The 21656-nt window shown below is 42.2% G+C and overlaps 1 protein-coding gene across 1 annotated transcript in view; it reads left to right on the top strand.

Moving 5' to 3' along the window:
- Positions 1 to 10476, top strand: part of DAZAP2 (DAZ associated protein 2) — a 19689-nt gene extending 9213 nt beyond the window's left edge. The window contains exons 2-4 of the mRNA XM_018570959.1: positions 7354 to 7475; positions 7609 to 7842; positions 10289 to 10476. Coding sequence (XP_018426461.1) covers positions 7354 to 7475; positions 7609 to 7842; positions 10289 to 10417 — 485 coding nt within the window. The 3' untranslated portion in view covers positions 10418 to 10476. The remainder of the gene's footprint in view (positions 1 to 7353; positions 7476 to 7608; positions 7843 to 10288) is intronic.
- Positions 10477 to 21656: the final 11180 nt, after the last annotated feature.

Raw genomic sequence — 21656 nt, 5'->3', positions numbered from 1 at the left:
TAGTAATGGGGTATGAAGGCAAAGACCGCAATAAAAACATTGTCAGACATTTATCTATTACCCATAAAAATGTGTTTTTGTTTGTGTCACCATTTAAGAGACTTTAACCGCCTCCCGGCCGGTCGTGGTGGCACAACTGTCGGCCGGGAGCATCTTGGATGTAACAGGCTGTCAAAAGATGGCCTGTTAGCCCCGCCCACTCGCGTGCGCCACGAGCGGTGAAATGCACGTATTTAAAAACAGGCAGCGATGCCTGTTAACATACAAGCGATTTTAAAGCATGACATGTTTGGTGTCTATTTACCCGACGGGACCCCGTCTTCTATATTTTATTATTATAACATAGTGAAAAAAAAAAAACTTTTTTTTTTTTTTTTTAGTAATCTTTCCTTAATATAGTAAAAATTAAAAACCACAGTGGTGATTTAAATACCACCAAAAGAAAGCTCTATCTGTCCTCAAAACATGGTATAAAATTCATTTCAGTACAGCGTTGCATGACGGAATAAATGTCAGTCAAAGTACCGCAGCGCTGAATACTGAAAAATGGCCTGGCCAGGAAAAGGTGGGGTAAACACCACGGTCAGCAAGTGGTTAAATCACTTTCTGCACTGACGGGAGGTGTGGGGAACAGAGACTAACACAAATACCCGATAGAGACTAACCTTTACTTTATCCAAAACAAAGTAAAACGTTTGGGTTGCAGGTGGGCTTTAATAAAGACAAACTATTACACTGTGGTTCCATTATGTGGTCATTTGTCACCTATGCTGACCATATGACATAATCATAATGCAACAATAGAACAGAACTATCTGTGTAAAGACTGTTTATCTGACTGACAGTCATAGACATATGGAAGAATCACTCCTCCTTAGTATGCCATAGCTGTCTGTAGTGGATAAACACAGACACTTCATGTCCACCACTGAACCTACCATTATTAGCAGGATGGATGGAGACAACAGATATTTGTAGGCCATAAGATCTATCAAGATGCTTTTGTATTAGGATTTCTAGAAACACTTCTATTGAGATCTCATTTTTACTGTGGCCTCTAGTGTCCTTTCTTTGTCTTTATTTTCCATGGACTTTGTCTCTTATTTGACTTTTTTAAAATTTCTAGTTGCCTGTGTCTGGCTTTAATACTTTTGAGTCACCGCCTTAGAACAAACTACACAGAAGTGTTGAAGCTTTGCTTGTCAGAATTGCCTGGTATTTGGCCATGACAGGAAGTTTGGGAGGCTGCTTCAAGTATGTACAGACACCTCTAGGTTCTACAGGTTAAACATGCACACATTTTATACCCTTCCCCATGACACCAACAACACTGCTTGGAGCCTGCCCCCATGACACCAACAACACTGCTTGAAGCCTGCCCCCATGACACCAACAACTCTGCTTGAAGCCTGCCCCCATGACACCAACAACTCTGCTTGAAACCTGCTAGCAGCTTTTTGCTTTTTGTTGGCAGCTAGTATACATTCCAGTCAGAATTGTGTGAGATGAATACAGGGGGCATGACCAGCCTGCTGAGTATTTTGGCTTTTCATCCAGGCATTGCTTCTTTGCTGGTAATCTGGTGATCCTGAAAAATACCTGCTGGTGATGATGCGACAGCCTACTTGCGGCCTAAGAAAGTCTGATGCAGTACAGGGATGTTTCCTACATTAAGTGGTTAGATTTATGTCTGCCTGCCATGTTAAAAGGCTTCAGGCAGTGTGTTTGCTAGTCTACTGACTCTGTATGGAAATGTGTGCTCATTTTGCAGGGGAGTACACAGAATTCAGATCAGTTTAATCCTGATTTGGCCTACACATTTCTAAGGTAACAACAGTAATGAATGAAGTGACCTTGTGGTGCCTGCAAGCACTTATGTTAGTCTTCAGAATGATCTCTGTAGAGTCCCATGAAATCTAGCCCCGGGCTGTTCTTGGATTGGATCAAACTTTTTCCAAGTTGAAAAAAAATGTCACTTTTCTAGTACTAAGCCCCAACTTGTAATTCAGCTGTTAATGGCCAGAGCACACTGAATTGCTGGCATTTGACGGTTGAATGACAGGAGCATAGCTTAGTGCTTTAAGTATTACTAAAGGCTACGTGATTTTTTCCTTACTGCATTCTCTGCTTTAAGGTAAAAAATGTCCAGTACCTTTTAGACTCCCCAGTCCCCCCCACACTTGCCTGTCAGTGGCGCTTGTCACCGCCGCCGGTCCTCGCAGTGATCCTCTGTCCCGAACTTCCTGGTTCTGGGGGAGGATACTGAGGGCAGAGGAACCATAGGCTCCTTCTGCTGTCAGTCAAACTGCTGGGCGGAGAGGAGGGGCATGGCCTGCCGCTGGGCGGTGTGTGTCTATGAACGCACACAGCCACTACAGGCATGGCTGTGAACGAGCATGCATGGGTGCCTCCACAGCAACCGCTTAGCGGATGGAGGCACCCGTGCAGCCGGCGGGGGGGAAAGCGCTGCAGGGACCCACTAGAAAACGAGGATCTGAAGGATTAAAAAAAAAAACTATTTCTGATGATAAAAAAAATAAGTTTTAATATCAACTTGAGCAGACCATGCCCAGCTTGGTCTAAAGAGCTCCACACTGGCTGATGGACTGATGCACAGAATAACACGGATAGTTTCAGGGATTGCAAGGGGTCTGCATTTTACCACATATGTCGCCTTTAGAAATGTTGTAGTCCACATCAGGTTCAGTTGAAGGAAGTTGAATTAAATTTCAGACTTTAATGTGACACTAAACTCGAGTTACATCTTAAAAATGCATAACTATTAACGAAGATGTATCTTATTTGTGTCTGCACCCATTCAGAGATGATTGGAGGATCTACAGCCGAGTGATACACAAATAAATTTTTTTGTAATAGTTAAGGTACTTGAATGTATTTTTAACATTTAACTCCTGAGTTTAGTGTCACATTAACACAGCTTTAGGCCTTGTTCACACCAAGCGCGTTCCAGGAGCAGAGCAGTTACAGACCGGATCAAAATGTATTCCAACGTCCAATGTATTCCAATGGTATTTTGGGCTCTAATTCACACCGCAGCGTTCAGTTCCAGAGCATGTAAAAAAACCTGCAGCAAGCCCTATTTTTCCTGCTCTGAAACGCATGCAAACGGCCCGGAACTCATCAAAAACGCGGCACAACCCACTGCACTGCGTGTGCAGAAACTCATGCAGATCTGGTCTGCATTTGGTGTGAACAAGCCCTGAGATGTGCAGTGCCCTGAGAGGGCTTGTTCTCTACAGTGAGTATACCTTGCTCTAGCATTGATCTGTTGCCTGAAGCCAGTGTATACAGGCCTAAGAGATAGCAATATGTTGTGTTTTCTATAGTTTTAGAAAGCATAAAAAAATGACTGAAGCATGCAGATGTGAATAAGCTTTATACTTAACGTGTATCATGACTCACGGCTCCTTTTGACAGTGTTAGGCTGGGCACACACCTTACAACCATCGCAAGACTTTTGTCTTGCGATGGTTGTAAGGTACTTAAAAAAACGTACGATCTGCCGATGATCGCAAGCCACGTCCCCTGAGGGGCGAGCTTCCGATGACCGCAATGCCGAACGGGCAGTGTGCACTTGCGCACACCGGCACGTGCGGCTGTTATCGTACGGACATGCCACAAACTCGCCGAACATCGTACGATGCTCGGCGGGTTTTCGAACATGTCCGTAAGTTTAAAGTCGTGCGACCTTACAGTAGTAGAGGTCGCACGGCTTCCACACACCTTACGATCATCGTACGATCGCGGGATTTCCCGCGATTATCGTACGATAATCGTAAGGTGTGTGGGGACCCTAAGACATGAAAGATCCGGTTTGTTTTCCACTTTTGATCTTCTATGTTTCCCGGTGACTGAGCTGCCTTTTATCTCAAAATCTAGGAATTGTCTGCAAGGCTGGATTAACACCACATCCGTTGCATGTAGCTACTATTAAAGTGTGTTAGTTGTACTTATTTGACATGTGTTGACCGATTCATTTTATTTTATTTTTTTAATTGTATTGATGTGCATTTTTTTCTGACAGGGCGCACACTAACAAAACGCGCAAGTTTTAACTGAGCCTATTGGATACAATGAATTTCAGCTTATTTTTGCATTGGGCCTGTTTTGAGCATATGGTGTGAATAGGTCATAAATAAACTCTTAGCCCAGCCTTTCTCAACCAGGGTGCCCTTAGGCTTCGTCAGGTGTTCCATTAAATTTTCACACAGCCTCATGCATTTCCATGGTGCAGACAGACCACAGACTGATGTGGAAGGGGCTCCTGGAAAGGGAGTTTTCTGGTGTGACATTTTGTTGCATGGGGCAGTGGCGTCACAAGGGGGGTGTGACCCACACCCGGGTGACACCATTGGAAGAATGACGCCAAAATGACTGACAGTCATTTTGGTGCCCCCCCCCCCTAAAAAGTTGGGCACTCGGTCATGGACAGAGTGTCAGGAGAAAGGAGGGGACCTGGTGGCATACCTCATCTTGTTGGGTGAACGTCCCCTCCTCTCTCTACCGGTGTCCATCACCAAGATGGCATGCGTCAATTGGATGGCCGCGCATGCGATGACGTCACAGCGAGGTGTCACCCGGTCTCCGCTGCGGGTCACACCCGGCTTCGGGATGCCCCTGCATGGGGGTCCTACCCTCAAAATCTATACCAGACACTTATCTAGGATAAGAGTCTGATATGAATTTGGGGGTTACCACAAGATTTTTTTTTTTTCTTCTCACTTTTACATTTTAGACTCGAACCGAGGTGCCTTTGAGATTTTAAAGCGTGCTCTGATGGAGAAAAGGTTCAGAAACACTGCTGTCGCTATATAAACCTCATTCTTTTGCCTAGATTTCTGAACACAAGTAATTGAAACCTCATTCTTTTGCCTAGATTTCTGAACACAAGTAATTGAAGTTATCTTACTTGCCTGGTTTTTTCATTCTTGTTCTTATAGTGTGCTTGTCCTCAGTTAACACAAGCAGAAAAAAAGCAGACACAATGCCAGCCAAGTGTTTACCCAGATCAGCCATTTCCTGCCCTTCCAAGCTACATGCATCTTGTGTTCTTGGTTAGGTTTGTCGGAAATGCTGAGATTGCAGAACAGCGTTGGTGTGCTACGTCATACTGCAGTAGCATTTCTTCGACTGCTGCTTTCCCCGGCACTGTAGGTTTCATACATTCAAAAATGAGTGTATATTTCAGTCCTATTCCATGGCAGAAAGGCTGACATAGCAATTCCTAACAATTACTTTTGTGCTGTGTTTCTGACCCGAGATTTGGAATCCATGCTGGGAATGTTTCTTTGCCAAGCAGCACACAGGCCCCCTGTGAATGCCTGAAGAGAAGCCCAGGGGACAGACGTTCAAGTTTCTGTGCACGCTACACTCTCTACAACTTTCATTAATATGCTGTACAGGTGTCACAGGCAAGATTAACAAGAACTAAACCGCTATGACCCATTGTTGTACATTGTATTGTATCTCTCTACATGTCTTGACCATATTTAAAACCTTATTTATAAAGAAACTATGGCCAATTTTATAGAAATGGAAGAAAAACAAAAACTAGTTGTTTATAGCATCTGATTTAGCGTTGAGATATAATCCTGCACAAGGAAATATAACCCAGCTGTCTGCTCTCCCCATCCAAATACTAGTTTTAAAGTAGTATTCACTCTTTTTTTTCAATAATGAATCCCGATCAAACAAATATACATCACCCAGCAAAGTATTTCTTTACAATTATGTCCAAGCACTTAGTCATGTTTCCAAACGGCTCCAACTGTCTCAGCTCAGCTTCCCTGAGCTTTCTGTCCAGTACAAAATCACCAGGGACAGCGCAGTCTCTAGCAGCTGTCCATCTACTAGCTTGGGGAAGGGAGGAGGAAGAAGGAGAGAGAGGGGAGTGCCTTGACTTGTTGTGGCTGAGTATTTGTGGAGGTGCACACAGCTTACTAGCACACACAAGGATGGCTCTATAGGACCCTGCAAGGGAAAGGAGTCACCCTAAAAAAGGATATCGGGGGCCAGTGCTCAGGGGACCAGCTGATTCTGCAGGAACGTTAAACTTTTAAATATCAGCATTTTAAGCCTACAAACATTTTGACTTTAATATCACTTTAAGTTCTTCTCAGAGATGGGCTTCCAAGTTTTGTAATGGCACTGGAAATTGAAGGGAGTGTACAGTTTCAGTTTTTTTATATGTTCACACTATATCAGTGACGCGTTGGGTTTTTTTTACGCAAGAAAACCGCAGGTCACTGCTAGGGCACAAAGAAAACAGTTGTTTTCTATGTGCCCTGTTCACACCACAATGTGGGTGTGATGGGTGGTGTGCTGCAGAAAAATGTAGACATGCTGCTTCTTTCCCCCCACATCACACTTGATGCCACCTCAGGTCACCACGGCACACCTTGTTGTACACAGACCTGAATGGAGTGTGCACATTGTACACTAACAAAGTTTTAAAAAAAAGAATGCAAACAGTGACAGTTTTGGTAGTGTGCAATACACCACACACACTGCTGGAGTTGTCACAATGTACTAGCGTGTCCACTAAAACGGAGCATTTTAACAGATGGGCTAGTGTGAACGGACCCTTAGTGTTTTAAACAACCCTGTCTCTGCATGTTATTGTACGTACATGCGGCAGCCATATTTCCTCATTACGTATGCAGACTACTTCCGGCTTTGAAGCGTTACACAATACTGCTACGTTACTGTTCATTCTCAAAATGCAACTCTGAGTCAGCCAACTGATTGAAAACAATGTGGCTGATATCTCTGCAGTTATTAAAGGACAAAAACAGTCATTGCCATTTGTTTGCCGTCTCTAGTGGTTAGTCTGCAAGTTACTATATTTAATACGATAGCAGAACTGTGAAAGTGCTATGAAAGGTTGAGAGCTGACATAAACACTCTGGCAACTCACTGTCCTCACCAGAGACCCACCTTGAATGTAGCAAACACTACAGGAAACAACATTGGTATGCTTGATTAAGGATTTAATAACATTTATAAAACTTTTATCTTGAGCTTTCTTTTGGGAAACAATAGATCGGTGGGTTTAGATCCTGCTTGCAATTTTTTAATGACATGTTAGCTGGCTTCTAGTTTTCTGTAATGTGTTGATCCTTGCCTCAGCACATAAACAGGCATTTAAGGGATGGCTCCTTTACTTGTTTCAGAAGGCTGGTAGTCTAATCCTGGAAACTTGTGGATTTACATGTGTGGGATGCTTGATGTATGGAAAAGTGTGACTTGACTTCAATATTTTACAGAAAGTTCACAAATACCAGTCGTAACATCATGTTTACCTATATCTGTGTCCTTGCTTTTCCTCTACAGGACAGTACCCTTCAGCCCCAGCCTATCCAACCCAGACTCCCAATCCACAGTCTGTCTATCCACCAGCCATGCATCTTTCACCAGCTCCTCCCTACACAGATGCTCCTCCTGCCTATTCTGAGGTAACGTAACCCATCACTAGACAGTGTGTCATCACAGAAAAATGTTTATGGGTGGAAAAATGAATGTGAGAGAACTTCCTGTATAACATGTATGTGATATTCATCTTTTTTTTTTTTTTTTTCTTCTCTGCAGCTTTATCGCCAGGGGTATGTTCACCAACCTGCTCCTAATATGCAATCTCTCTCATCCTACCCTGGAGCCTCTATGTATGTGCAAATGCCTCAGACAATGCAACAAATGGGTTCCTCAGTGCCCATGGCTTACTACCCTATTGGACCTGTGTATCCTCCTGGCTCTACAGTCATTGTGGATGGAGGGTATGATGCAGGTGCAAGGTTCGGTCCTGGGAATAGTGGATCTGTGCCGGTAGGTATTCTAGTGTGTGTTTACTTTTCTGTTGCCATTGCTGCTGGTATAATGTCACAGTCCTTCTCCTTCACCTACCCTTTGCTTCTCTTTCCTGAAGCAAAACTATTAGCGCAGAAGTGAAACCAGTCTGTTTTTAAGCCTGTGATTTCCAGCAACAGCTTTAGAATTCAGAACATGAATGGGCTTCTTTCTTGCATGGAAATAGTGGTAAATGGTCAACACCCAGTTGTTTTAATTGGATTGGACACTCAAAATTTCAGATTTAGAGGGTTACATCTCTTTGCACCTTTTTGTTCTGCATACAGTGCTCCTGCAACATGACAGGAACATTGCAAGAGTAGTGAGACACTAGCTTTTTTCAGTACATCTGAAGAGCAATGTAAGCACCTGGTTGTTAAACTTTTTTTATTCAAAACAGAAATTTAGGTGTACGCATCACGTGACAACTATTTTACGAGTTAAAACTTTTCGTGTCCAGACGTTATTGATGCTCAGGTAAAATTTAGCAACATCTGATAACTGGACAAGTACTCTGCCAAAAACTGGCCATACACTTATAGATTTTCTGCAGATTTTCTATGGAAAATGCAACAGATTCCTCCATCTATGCTAAACTGTGTGGATGGAGGAATCTCCCACTGGGCCAAGCTTCAGTATCTTTCTAGTCGGCCCTGCTGGCTGTCAAAATACCTGAACAATCTGATTGGATGCAGGCATTGTTCAGTTGTTTTGAGAGCCAGCGGGACCAACTAGCAAGATACTGAATTATGGCCCAGTGGGTGATTCCTCCATTCACACAGTTTAGCGTAGATGGAGGAATCTGTTGCACTTTTTCCACCTGACCGTAGAAGATCTGCAGACAATCTATAGCTGTATGGCCAGCTTAATTTGTGTACCTAAATACATTTATAAATGTTTTAAGGGCATGTAAGGCTTTTAAGTTTGTTCACTTCTCTTAATAAACATCCTGCTGTGCTTTTTTCATTGTAGGCTAACAATTGCAGTATTAAAAAAAATCAATAATGTAATTGTATTTGACAGTTTCAATATAAAGAAAAAAAACATATTAGCGGTTTAAAAAATTGGGGCTGAAGGTCCCCTGCAATAAAAGAACCATTATACTTGCCTCTTATGTGGCCTGTGTCTCCCACGTCACTCTATTTCAGCACTTCTGTCTGTGTCATGGTCTTCATTTTAACACTTCTGGGAGTGAAGGTGGTAAACAGACCGCCAGAGATGTGAGTATAATAGCTCTTTAATTGCAGGTAAATTTCAGCTTGATTTGTTTAAGCAACTGACTGTTAACAATATTGATAGACTGCACACAACTTGAAGTCAAATAGGAGTCTGAGGAGCACACTGGCAGACATTCCATTGGGCTATTGACATGTGGTGCATCTTACATGCCATCAAATAGACTAATTAGATACTTGTGCAAGTAAATGGGTTAAAGTGGAACTAACCCCAAAGATGTAAAGGTGTCTCCAAAAAGAAAGCTCAAGTTAAAAAATATTATGAAATATTTAATCCAGCATTGTTTCTGGTGATAACTGTCACAGTTGCCAGTGCGCTTCTGTCAGCTCTCAACTGATTCTTCTTGCCCTTAAATGGCTGATGTCATATCTGATCACATGTGCAACACCTTGTCAACTGCAGATTTAAATAGAGGCTAACATGGTGGCATCTTGGGGAGTGGCAGCATAAAAACGGTTCAGAGGTGAGAAAATCTATTATTTTTGAATATCCGAGGCCATCTAACCGGAATATGAATTGCGTATTTTTGATTTCTTACCTCAAAGGATAGGAGGGTTTAGGTTCACTTTCATAAAGAAGATACAACCTATCTGCAGCAAAAGCGTTGTATCTTTTTTTCCTCTTCCTGGAGTTTTCAGTAATAAAGTCTGGTGAGAGATACTGTTACGTGGTAAGTGACATTAAAAGTGTCTTTCCCCATAGTTCTCTCAAGGGTTACGGAAGGACATATATTGGCGTCCTCCTGTGACCTAACGCTCAGTATATTGCGAGCTACAGCTCATGGTATACTGAGACCGCCGCAACCGGGACGAATCCCGACATTACTGTCGAGATCCACTCAGCTGTACCCGCCCCCTTCCCCATTCGTTCCTCCAGACAGTGCTAGAGGATCGAAGGGGAATCCCTGCAGGGAGCTGTGACTGACGGTCACTGCTCTCTGCAGGGACATGATAGAGAAGTGAGCGAGGGACTGTATGTGTTTGCTCACTTCCCGATCTATTGAGCCGACGTGTGACAGTTTCATTGTCACACGTCGGCTCGAACTATGAGGAGAGGACACTCGCCTCATAGTTCTCCTTTAAATATCAGCAGAAGGAATAGTCGACTTATATCTGTGCATGATAGACAAGTCAAAGTTGTTGTAAACTTGTCCAGTTTTTCATGGTTTTTTTTCTCTTCTTTCTTTTAGCCACCACCTCCTGGCTGCCCTCCAAATGCAGCCCAGCTGGCAGCCATGCAAGGTGCCAATGTTGTGGTTACACAGAGAAAAGGCAATTACTTCATGGGTGGCTCGGACGGAGGTTACACCATGTGGTGAGAAGGATTCTGAGGCACGGAAGGGGGGAATACAGAAGCAAAAAAAAATTCAAAATAAAGCGGGCTAACTCTTTTATACAAGGAATGACATCTCACTGCGTGAGCACACTCCCCACAATGTTTTGCTTTAGAATATTAACCCAAGATAGAATACAAGATGTTTAGACACAAGTTGAAGTGGGATGTCTGCTCGGTGCTTTCTATACTCCTGTTATAGGAAAAGGAGGTCCTTAAAAAAAAATCTATATATACAATTAAAGCTTAGCATCCCCTTTATACCACTTCCTACCTCCTGCACATACCTTCATCTTTTTATTATAAGTAAACAGGCTTTCTTCAAGATAACCTGACATCTTGGCAGATCGTTGACTGGAAGATTCCTGTTTTATGGGACATAATAGCTGCATAAGGGGCAACAAGTGAGTTCAAGTAAATAATGTACACATATATAAAGAGTGTTCTTTAATACTGGTACATCGCTTTTAAATTCTGTAAACATTTCTGTTAAATCTAAATTCCCTGTGCTAGTGCTGACACGGATTGATAGCGTCATCACACACATTTAGCTCTCGAGGATGCTGATAACTTGCAGTAGTACGTCACTTAGTACATGTTAGAACATCTTTTCAGGAACACGTAAATAACTGTCTGCATACAGTATCAGGTTTCAGTATTCCTCTATAGAGGATGTGATGACAAGATGTAGTCTCTGGGTATGATTGTCTCAACTGGCACATTTATTTTTTTGTTTGTTTTATTTTTAGATAAAGTTAATGTCACTGTTTAAGTACATTTCTGTACTGGTTGCCAAGGAGTAAACTACCTTTTTGAAATGTATGTTATGCGTCAAAGCAAGAGCAATGTAATGCTGCATGTTTCATATGTGAAGCGTTGAAGGATGATGAATAAAAATGCGAAGAGGTGCTTTAATCCTTTATTCAATTTTGAAATAATAAAAAGTTAATTTGAGAATACATTTCTTATTATTTGGAATGGTTTTTTTGCCATCAGACTACTGGTTTCTGACAATTCGCACTGCCACTTGATAACTGGGATACTTTATTTTCCCAGTCAAAGCTGTAACATGAAGTTATGCGAACAGCAGGACAGAAGAGTTTAGGCTTGCACTTTTGAATTTCTCACATTGCCCTTTGATGTCTTTGAGATCCTGAGCTTTATGTATCATAATGTGAGTGCTAAGAATTGGAATTATCTCCACATAGACACCAGTCGGGCAGGTTTGAATCTGATTGGTTGTTGTGAGGAAGTAATACCAGTTTTGAGTACTAACACCATTTAAGCACCCTCTGTTGCTGTGCTGTCTTACACAGTGTATGAAATGTCCAGTAGCATATGTCATGTGTATCTGCATTTATACTCAGACAGTTAAGTGCAGCATGCCACATGCTAGGGTTATCTTATATTTGGCATGAAAGTGTCTGTGAGTACTGATGCCCAAATCCAGATTTGAATTTGCAAAATCAATCACTTTCAGACCTGTGTCTGGAAGATATAAATGCAGAAGTGCACAGATGGCGCAGGGTGAGGGGGTCAGCCACATATTCAGAAGATCTCCTAAACTGGCCGTGGACATTAGATGTACAATCTGACCACCAAACAGGCTTTTTCCTAATCCGTGTATGCACACATGTATCACCTGCAGTAAGGGCCATGTTTATGCAATTAAACACCTAATTTTAGGGGAAACCGTAGCAAGAAAGTCCAGCCTAGCCAATCAGGTTTTTCTCCCAGAGATTGGATAGCTGGGGGTGTCTGCTCACATTTGATGATGTCTAACTGGATGATTATCTTATTTGTATGGAAACCTTTTAGAATGACTGATTTTGTGTTAACTGAAGAACAAAGGAGTCTGTTAACTATAGAGCAAAAAAAGATTCTATTGATATATTTACCTTACTTTATCATGTGCTTATGTAACCTTTGGCCGCACAACTTGCAGTTCCACAGCCACTGGACAGCCACAGATTAACCAAACCTGCTTCGCTTTATAACATGGGATTTGTTTGTTAACGTAAAGTGGATTCTAAGTTCTAACATTTCAGATCATGTAAACTAAACAATATGAAGAAAAAATAAAATAATCTGCTTATACTATGAAGGAGTCAAATGACTGCAGAAAGTTTTTGTTGAGCAATTATTAGAATTAGTATTCAGTACATAGTGACTTTTGCCCCATAGACAGTTACTTATGCTTTTCTATCCTTCCATTGTTACCTTTTTCCTTTCCTGAATGGGTCAGCAAGCATTACACTCTGAATGCAATAAAGTTAAATGTATGTATTTTTGATGAATGGGTTTCTGTTTAATGTGTTGTATTTTTGATGGCATACTGAATGCTTGTAGAGTGAAAGTCTATCAACTTTAAAAGCGCCTCAAATTAATCTGTATATTATATTTCCAAAATGTTGATCTTAAAAGGGACTCTGTTATTTTTTTTAAAAAAAGCACACAGGAAAAGTAACCCTACAGAGATATCCTCTGGTGGCTCATCTTGGCTTTAGATCAGCCTCTGTTCTCCTCAACATGTCAAAGCAGTACTCTGAAAAACCCAAGCTTATAGGTAAGGGCAGACATACTTACTTGTGCGTAGTGCTTGGTGTCTGAGCTACCTATAGCCAGTCTTGACTATCTAAATATGTGGAGCGAGTCTGTCCTTATGTAAATACCAATGTTTAAAAAGCTTGTAGTTGTATATGATCTTCAGGGGGCTGTAGTACTGCACTGGGATGAGGGAAAGCAGTCTAAAGCCAGCATGTGGCCCCAGAGTAATCCAGCTATGCTGCTGCAGGTTTACCTTTCTTATTATGACCATGTAACTGGTGTGCTTTAAAGTAGAGTAAAAATCACATCTTTTATATGAATACGTTTGAATTCTGTATAGTGTAAAGGGGTTGGATGAATGTAATATGTAAAGCCACTTCTCTCTGTGCCTCTTTTCCATGGCTTTAGTTAATCTCTGCATACAGGACCTGCCATTTTGATGGAGAGATTTAATATAGACTTTTGCATCTCATTGAACTGCAGGACCATGGGATGCATAAGTGGTGAACATGTAATTTAGGACATTGGTACATTGGTTTTCTGTGCTAAGAACTCAAGGGTGATAGTATTTGATTCTGGGTATGTGGTGGTGAAAAAAGTGAGGAACTTAACCCTTAAGCTGACCCTTAGCATTAATCCTCACCACCTCATCGTAACCCTTAACCTCTAAAATCATCTCCTAACACATGGCAGCCTTTAATCTGTCTGAAACTGAACACAGGAAGGATAACTTCACATTTGGAAAAGTTGTCCTTTTTATATCACCCCATCCCCTTCAGTGTTGCTCACCTGGGTTATTTTCCTGATCCAGGGATCTGTTCTTCAACAAGGTCCTGACAGGCTTCTCTTCATACTGCTTATTCATGCTGTGGCTCTATTCATTTCTATAGGTAGCCATACTCATGGCGGCCTCCATTTGTCAAGTAGAGTATGGTTCACCAATAGGAATTAATGGGGACCATGGCACACATTCACAGTATGCAGCTAGCCAGAACCTTGTCAAAGGACAGCTAAATGGGGGAGGAAAGTAACTATTATTCCAGGAGGCAGGGAGATGTATTGAAGGACAATTTCACTAAAGGTGCAGACTAGAAACACAAAATGCTCAGCTCACCCCTGTCATGCATCCTTGTAATCCACGCTCAGTGCATGGATAACCCTCTTCTGGAGTAATTGTCTTAGCAACTGCAAAACCGACACATGATGCTCTTCCAAAGAAAATCAAGTTTTTTATTCCACATTATCTGTACAAAAAACTGCTGAGACTTTTCTGCCTTACTAGGCCTTAGTCACAGCTATGACTTGGAGCGAGTAAGGCAGAAACGGGTCAGTGGCTGTTTTTTTGTACAGATGCATGTGGAATAAAGCTTGATTTTCTTTGAAAGAGCATAGTGTGCCGGTTTAGCAGTTTCACTAAGGCTCCATTCGCACCTAGGCATGTTTTCGCAGCCGATTCAGCATGACAAAACGCTCTACTCAAGGAATCTTATTAATTTCTATGGCCCCGGTTCACACCTGTGAGTTTTGTTGCAAGCAGAAATACGCATGTCGCCCGAAATCGTACATGAGCTACTTTATCCAAGATTTCAGCACATTTTGGTCCATAGACTCAATAGAAAACTCTTGAAAAACGCACATTGCGATTTAAAAAAAAAATGTATGCGCCTTTTGCCCATTCACATGAACGTGCCAAAATCGGCTCACAAAAACGTGCGACTTTATATACGTGCGTGAAACGCGCGCAAAAATAGCTAAAACACATGCGGAATACCAGTCGCCTAGGTATGAATCCAGCCTTAAGGTGAAGCTGTCCTTCAACACTTAAACGGATCCTGAACTTTAATTCTTAATCCATCCCAGAAACCTTACACGTAACCCCCTGAAATGTTTATCCCTAATCCTCACAATGGTGGAGCCTCAGTCTTGTGCCATTTGCTTACCGTGTTTCCCCGAAAATAAGACACTGTCTTATATTTTTTTTGGCTCACAAAAACACACTAGGTCTTATTTTCGGGGGAGGTCTTATTTTCGGGGGAGGTCTTATTTTCGGGGGAGGTCTTATTTTTTTATATTTTTTTTAATGTATAACAATCCAAAGTTAATGCAAATCCAAATGAAATAATCCAAAATGGCAAAGTTAAGAATAGGGTGATCAGGGCAATCAGAGGTACCTTTCCAAGAGCAATTTGGTAACCAGAAAAAGCGAAGCGCACTTTCACTATAGATTCCTCACAGGCGTGCATTGGGTATCACTCCACCTGTGACAGGAGTTGGCGCTATAGAGTAAACATCGGCTTATGCGGCTCTGCTCCCTGTGCTGCCGCATCACTTCCTCTAGCGCTGGCTTCATTGGCACGCTGATTCTCTCCCACGGCTCTTCAGGTTCCCCCTTATGCCACCACCGGCCCTGGCAATGGTCACAACTAGGTCTTATTTTCGGAGTAGGTCATATATTTTATCAACTCCCAAAAATAGTACTAGGTCTTATTTTCGGGGTAGGTCTTATTTTCAGGGAAACAGGGTAGACATGTGATCCCCACTGCCAAAACCAGCTGATCCATTAGAACAGAGGCTCAGGAAACTGACTTTCAGGACTTCATAACAGAGAATTGGAATACAAGGCCTATATAGATACTATTCCCCCAAATATAATGTTAGTGGACTTACCTTTAAAAGTCAATCTCCAGCCAAACCTTTTTTCTGGAAAGAGTAGGCGAGGGTTAGAAACTTTGGATTTTATTGCTGTCTGTATCACTGTTAAAGTAATTTCTTCTCACTTCCTGTCCTGGAGAGACGGCAAGAAGTCAAGCGAAATCCCACCTTTGGCAGTTCTCTGACTGGGAGACTTCCTGTTCTCGTGAGAACTGCCAAATTATGGATTTCTTCCTACTTTCTTTCCCAGGTGACAGCAGTCCCTGAGACAGGAAGTGAGTATAAATCTGCAGTACTGCTGACAGATGTTCTAACGTTTACCTACTTTATCCAAAACTTAAAGGACAAGCTCAGGTGAACTTGTCTTTTAATAAATCCCTCCACTCCCTTAAGTGCAGAGTGCTGTGTAATATATTTGCCTTTCTACCCATGCCAGTGATTTTCACAGCGTGGCCCTGCCTGGCACCACATAGCCTTTCCCCCAAAACACCCCTCTTGGTCTTCTTTCTGTGCATGTGTGCCATGGGCCTATTCATTCCCATCCATCCTGCAGAATACATCTCCATCCTGTGGAATAGCCATATTCCGCAGGATGGCTGGAATATGGCTCACGCAAAGAAATGAATAGGGTCACGGCACGTACTAAGAAGAGCTGGCAGGAATGTTATGAAATGCTATGCAGCAATGGGAGAACCGTACAGTGAAGATCACTGGAACGGGGAGAAGAGTATGTATTTAATGCGGCACTCTGCTCTTGCGGGTGGGGGGATATTTTTTTTACGGGACGATTAAAGTCCCACTTTAATGTATACGTTTATCTTCTTATTTGTTATTTTTCTGTTGAGTAATTTAAGGTTCTTTTTGTTTATAAATTAAAGTGGATCTCTAGGCAAACATAAATATATTGTTAAAATACATACATATTTACTGTTTAACATGGCAAAGGATTTGTACTACAGTGCAGCTAGTGCAGCTAGTCATGTGATTTATACATATCGGTCATGCATGTGAAACACTTATTTTAAAGGTTTGGCTGGAGTTCCACTTTAGGCATGCATTTTTCTATTTATTATCTTTGTTATCCTACAGTGTGAACTTGCATGTAGAATCACACAAGTGCTTGTTTTGTTGTATAATCACTGCAGCTTTTAGATGTTAGGAAATCCATGGGTTGCCCAAACTGGGCTTCAGCTTTATTTGTCAGTCACTGTGGGTAGGATTTTATGTTCTCTCCTCTTGCTTTCAATACATAGCATTACCTGCCAGTGTAAACCTGCTTGAGCACCAGTCATGGATCTCCATAAAACAAAGCTTTCTGTTATCATATTGGGGCCTGGTGCTCAGATGGATCACAACACAACCATATTTACATAGCAAAGCAAGTTTAAAGAGCGAACAAGCCCGGAAATGCACCCCTATGGTTGAATACCCAAACCTAGCACCTGGCTTTATTAACCCCTTAAATTTATGGTCTTTTGCATGAAAGCAGGCCTATATGCTATAGATATTAATGTAAGGGATTAAATGTTCAGCCTTTCTGACAATTTCCTACTTGATTTGTAATCTATTAAGATTTTTGAGAATGTTCTTTTTCAGTCTCTAAGGAAATCTCGTTTATCAATTCTGTAGTTTCAGGCGCAAAACAAGCACTGGCGTTTGGAGTTATGACATTTCAATCTCCAGAAGATTATATATATATATATATATATATATTCGCCTTTTTAAGGGTGGTGATTAAAATAAAGAGTCTGTCTGTTTTGATATTGACTCCTTTTGGAACATGGGTATTCTAGATGCTCCCTAAATAATCTGTAATGTCTGTGCCCCTTTACATTAAGAAAGAACCTTCAGGGATCCAGTTCAGCTACCATTTTGCATACATGACTGCTTATCTGCTGGTAAAGCCACTGCTTATCTGCTGGTAAAGCCATGAATATGATGGAAGCTTAGCCATTCTCCCATACTGCACCTGTCTTCAAGAAAGACTTAGTCACGCTATACTGTGTGTTAGCTGTTGTTATGACTGATGTGCTAAAGGGCATTTAACAGCCTGTGTCTTTAATACGCTGTGGTGCACATGTGATTTTTTTTTTTTTTTTTTTTAAATATTTACTCAAAACAAATGTAGAGTGTAAAAAATATTTTGAAGATTGGATTAAACTGATGAGCTGAAATAAACCTCATGGATGAAAATCTCCAATATGTGTTCTGTTTCTTTTGTATTTTTCACTAAATAGCAGCGCCATCCTGGTTAGACTCAGTGGTTTCCCTAAACCTAATGGCTTGTTTATAAAAACTGGAGCAGGTGAATCTGTTGCCCATTACAATGTACTTGGTGAATGTTAGGAACTGAAGGAAGGGCTCCAGATTTTAATAAGCATTAGTCGTTACAGGAAGCAGTTAATGGTGAATTGTGACTTTACCAGTAAACGTGTGCCTTTTCTGGGATTAAGATGATGGTGTGAAAGCATTTTAGTGCTGATGGAGAAGGGTAGAGACAGGGATCATAAAGGTGCAAACACATTCCCAATCCAGGCACAGCACTGTAGAGCCACTACAGTTGCAGATCTTAGGGATAGAGGTTAAAAAAAGATAAGCCTCTACATGTATAAACATTTAACTGCCAGTCAAAAGAGCATAATATACAGGCAGCATTGCCACCAATGTAAGACTTAAATCGTCAAAAGCAGGGCCCGGTAAACGGACCCTGGTTGCTACAGCAGCAGAAAGTTTGTTTACATTAATTTTGTATAGAGCAGGGGTCAGCGACCCATGGCTCCGGTACCACATGTGGCTCTTTCATCCCTCTGCTGCAGCTCCCTGTCCAGAGAAGTGTGTGTCACATGCCTTGCCCCCTGCATTGCACACCATCTGGCTGTGAGGCTTGGCAGGTGAGTACGAATGAGGATTGGGTTAAGGGTGTAACTGTGTGCTGTTATTTCATTTAATTAGATAAGTGGATTATAATGGGGAACATTACACTGTAATGTTCCCTATTATAATCTATTTATCTGATTAAATGATTAGACAGGGCCGCTGTTCTATCACAGTTTGTGACTAGGTTGGAATGTGTGACCGGTGACGTGGTCACATATTTCAATGTAATCCCACCCAGTTTTTTGGCGGTGGAATGTGTGACCACCAATAGGTCAAGCATTCCAATGCTTTGTCAGCTGTTCCAGGGCAGATCGGCATCACAAATCGTATGTGCAGGAGAAGCGATCTGCCCCGGAACAGCTGATCGGTCCTGAAATGTCACTTCTATCCAACTATGTGAGTGGGGTGGAATGTGAGATTGCACTCTTTATGCAGTGTCAATATTTGCAGTGTTGACCCTTCATATTTAAGACCTCTGAAATTTGCCCTGGCAGTCAACTTCTGGGCCACATCCTGACTGATGGCAGCCAATTCTTGCATTATCAATGCTTGGAGTTTGTCAGAATTTGTGGGGGGGTTTTGACCACAAGTTCTCAATGGGATTAAGGTCTGGGGATTTTCCTGGCCATCGACCCAAAATGTTGGTTTTGTCCCCCATGCCACTTAGTTATCACTTTTGACTTATGGCAAGGTGCACCATCATGCTGAAAAAAGGTTATTCATCAGAGAAAATTACTTTACCTCAGTCCTCAGCAGTCCAATCCCTGTACCTTTTGCAGAATATCAGACTGTCCCTGATGTTTTTCTTGGAGAGAAGTGGCTTATTTTCTGCCTTTCATGACACCATCCGCCAAAAGTCCTCGCCTCACTATTCGTGCAGATACACTCACACGTGCCTGCTGCCATTCCTGAGCAAGCTCTGCACTGGTGGTGCCCCGATCCCGCAGCTGAATCAACTTTAGAAGACAGTCCTAGCCTTGTCCTCATCAACACTGACACCTGGGTTACAAGAGAATCACTGACATGTCAGCTGGTCCTTTTGTGGCAGGGCTGAAGTGTTTGTTGGGGGATTAAGTTCATTTTCATTCAAAAGAGGGACATTGCAATTTGTCTGATCACTCTTCATAACATTCTGGAGTATATGCAAATTGCCATCATAAACACTGAAACAGCAGACTGAAAATAATATTTGCCATTCTCAAAACTTTTGGCCACGACTGTACAGGCTCTAAGTTTTAGACCCTAAGACATCCCCAAGCAGGCCAATTGAGGGCGGGCAACATAGCAAACAATGCCAACAGGCCCACACATATGGACAAGAACGTAACACAGTTTAGAGTGCAGTTTGGAACACCTTACACCAAAAGCTGGCATCAGAGGCCTGACTACACACCCGGTAAAGCTTCAAGTCCATTTCCACCATTGTTCATGATTAGTATTTATTGTGGTAATGTAGAAGTGCAGATCATGTATATGTGTGCACATTTTCATGACTCGCATTGCAGGCGTTCATTTTTCTTTTTATTAAGCCTGAATCCTAGAAATTCATTCTGACATTGGGGTTGGATTATAAAGCAGGCTGTAAACCGCTATCCCCCTCCCTCTGATCCCATGGAACACATTCACTATACATCTCTCTCAGCCCATGTGTAATATGTACACATTATTTGCACAGCTGATATGAAGAGGAATGCTAACAAATATAAGTTGGTGTTCATGTACAGCAACTGCATATGCCTGCTTCCTGAACACATTTCTAGCAATGTTTTTTTAAATACTTCTGCAAAAGGTGGAAATGGGTTTTAAATGTTTGAACAGAAGACCACATGGCAGCCTTGCAAATTAGATACAGATACCTAAAAGCCCACAAAAGCACTAACAAATCTACTAGAATTAAGTTTTAAAACAGGAAAAATACAAGTGAGAAACCTTATCCTTAACTATAGGCCTGAATGACCTGTATAATCCACCTACCAGTAATAGAACGAGAAGCAGGGAGCCCCATGCATGATCCCTCAGGAAAGACACATTGGGAGCCTAACTGCCAAAAGGAAAGGAAGCAGTAGTGGAAAGGGGAGATTGAATAGCACACCACATCTAGAAAGTAGAGAGAAATTTCCTTTGGATGTTTTGGACACCAGGAAGGTGTCATAAGGTCCTCATTAAAAAGGTGGAAATCGATAACCACCTTAAAAAGCAAAGGCCTCAGGACAGCCTTGTCCAACACTAGAAAAGGCTTCTTACGGGATAAAACCATTACCTCAGAGACGTAATTGCAATGAGAAAAGGCCACCTTGCGAGAGGTCAGACAAGGTAATAGCCCTAATCTGTTCAAAAGGGCTGATGGAACCAAGTTGAGATTCTACAAAGTCATCAGGGAAGCATACAGGTGGAGCAATGTGCCCAAGACCTTGCACAAACACATTCAGAGGAATGAGTGGCTAGGAGGTCCTTAGAACAGACTAGGCAAGGCCGAGATCTGCCCTGATCGTATTCAAGGCCGGGCGCTAATCCAGACCAGACAAAAGGAAGAGGACTCATCAGTGGTAGACTTCTGCAAGAGATCTACTTCCTAGCTTTCAAGATAGTAGGGATAACTGAAGCAGAGAGGCCTCAGTTTCTCAAGACCTGGGCTTTAACAGCCAGGCTTTCAACGCCAGTTACCTGAAAGTATGCTGGAGGACTGGTCCTTGGGATAGAAGACCTGGATGATCTAGCAGGGCCCATTTAGAGACTACCAGGAGGCCGAGAATGCATAAGTACTACCCAGTCATTACATTTACTTGGATGCTTTGCAACTTGATTCTGCGCTGCAAAAGGGAGAGGTCTGCCCAAGCTAAAATGAGGTTCTGGTTTTCTTTGAGCTGCGCAACAATGTTCACCCTTTCCCCTTTGTGGTTGATGTTAGCCAACACTTTGGCTTTGTCCCACAGAATCTGATTGTATACCCCAACAGCCAAGACGTCCAAAGATTGTAGGGACAGCAAAAACACCTATAAAATGCCAATAAAGTCCCTTGTACCAATAATTATTTAGGACACCCCCTCCCTCCAGCCTTGAAGGCTGGCAGCCACTGTGATGACCTTCCAAGCTATTGGACACCCCCTTATCCCGCCCCCCCCCCCCCCCCCCCCCACACACCACCCCAT

This window comes from Nanorana parkeri, unplaced genomic scaffold (assembly GCF_000935625.1).
Source record: "Nanorana parkeri isolate BGI_ZX_2015 unplaced genomic scaffold, ASM93562v1 scaffold1638, whole genome shotgun sequence".
Taxonomy (NCBI): Eukaryota; Metazoa; Chordata; class Amphibia; order Anura; family Dicroglossidae; genus Nanorana; species Nanorana parkeri.
The sequence above is the reverse complement of the archived record's forward strand: the minus strand, read 5'-3'. Positions and strand labels throughout refer to the sequence as shown.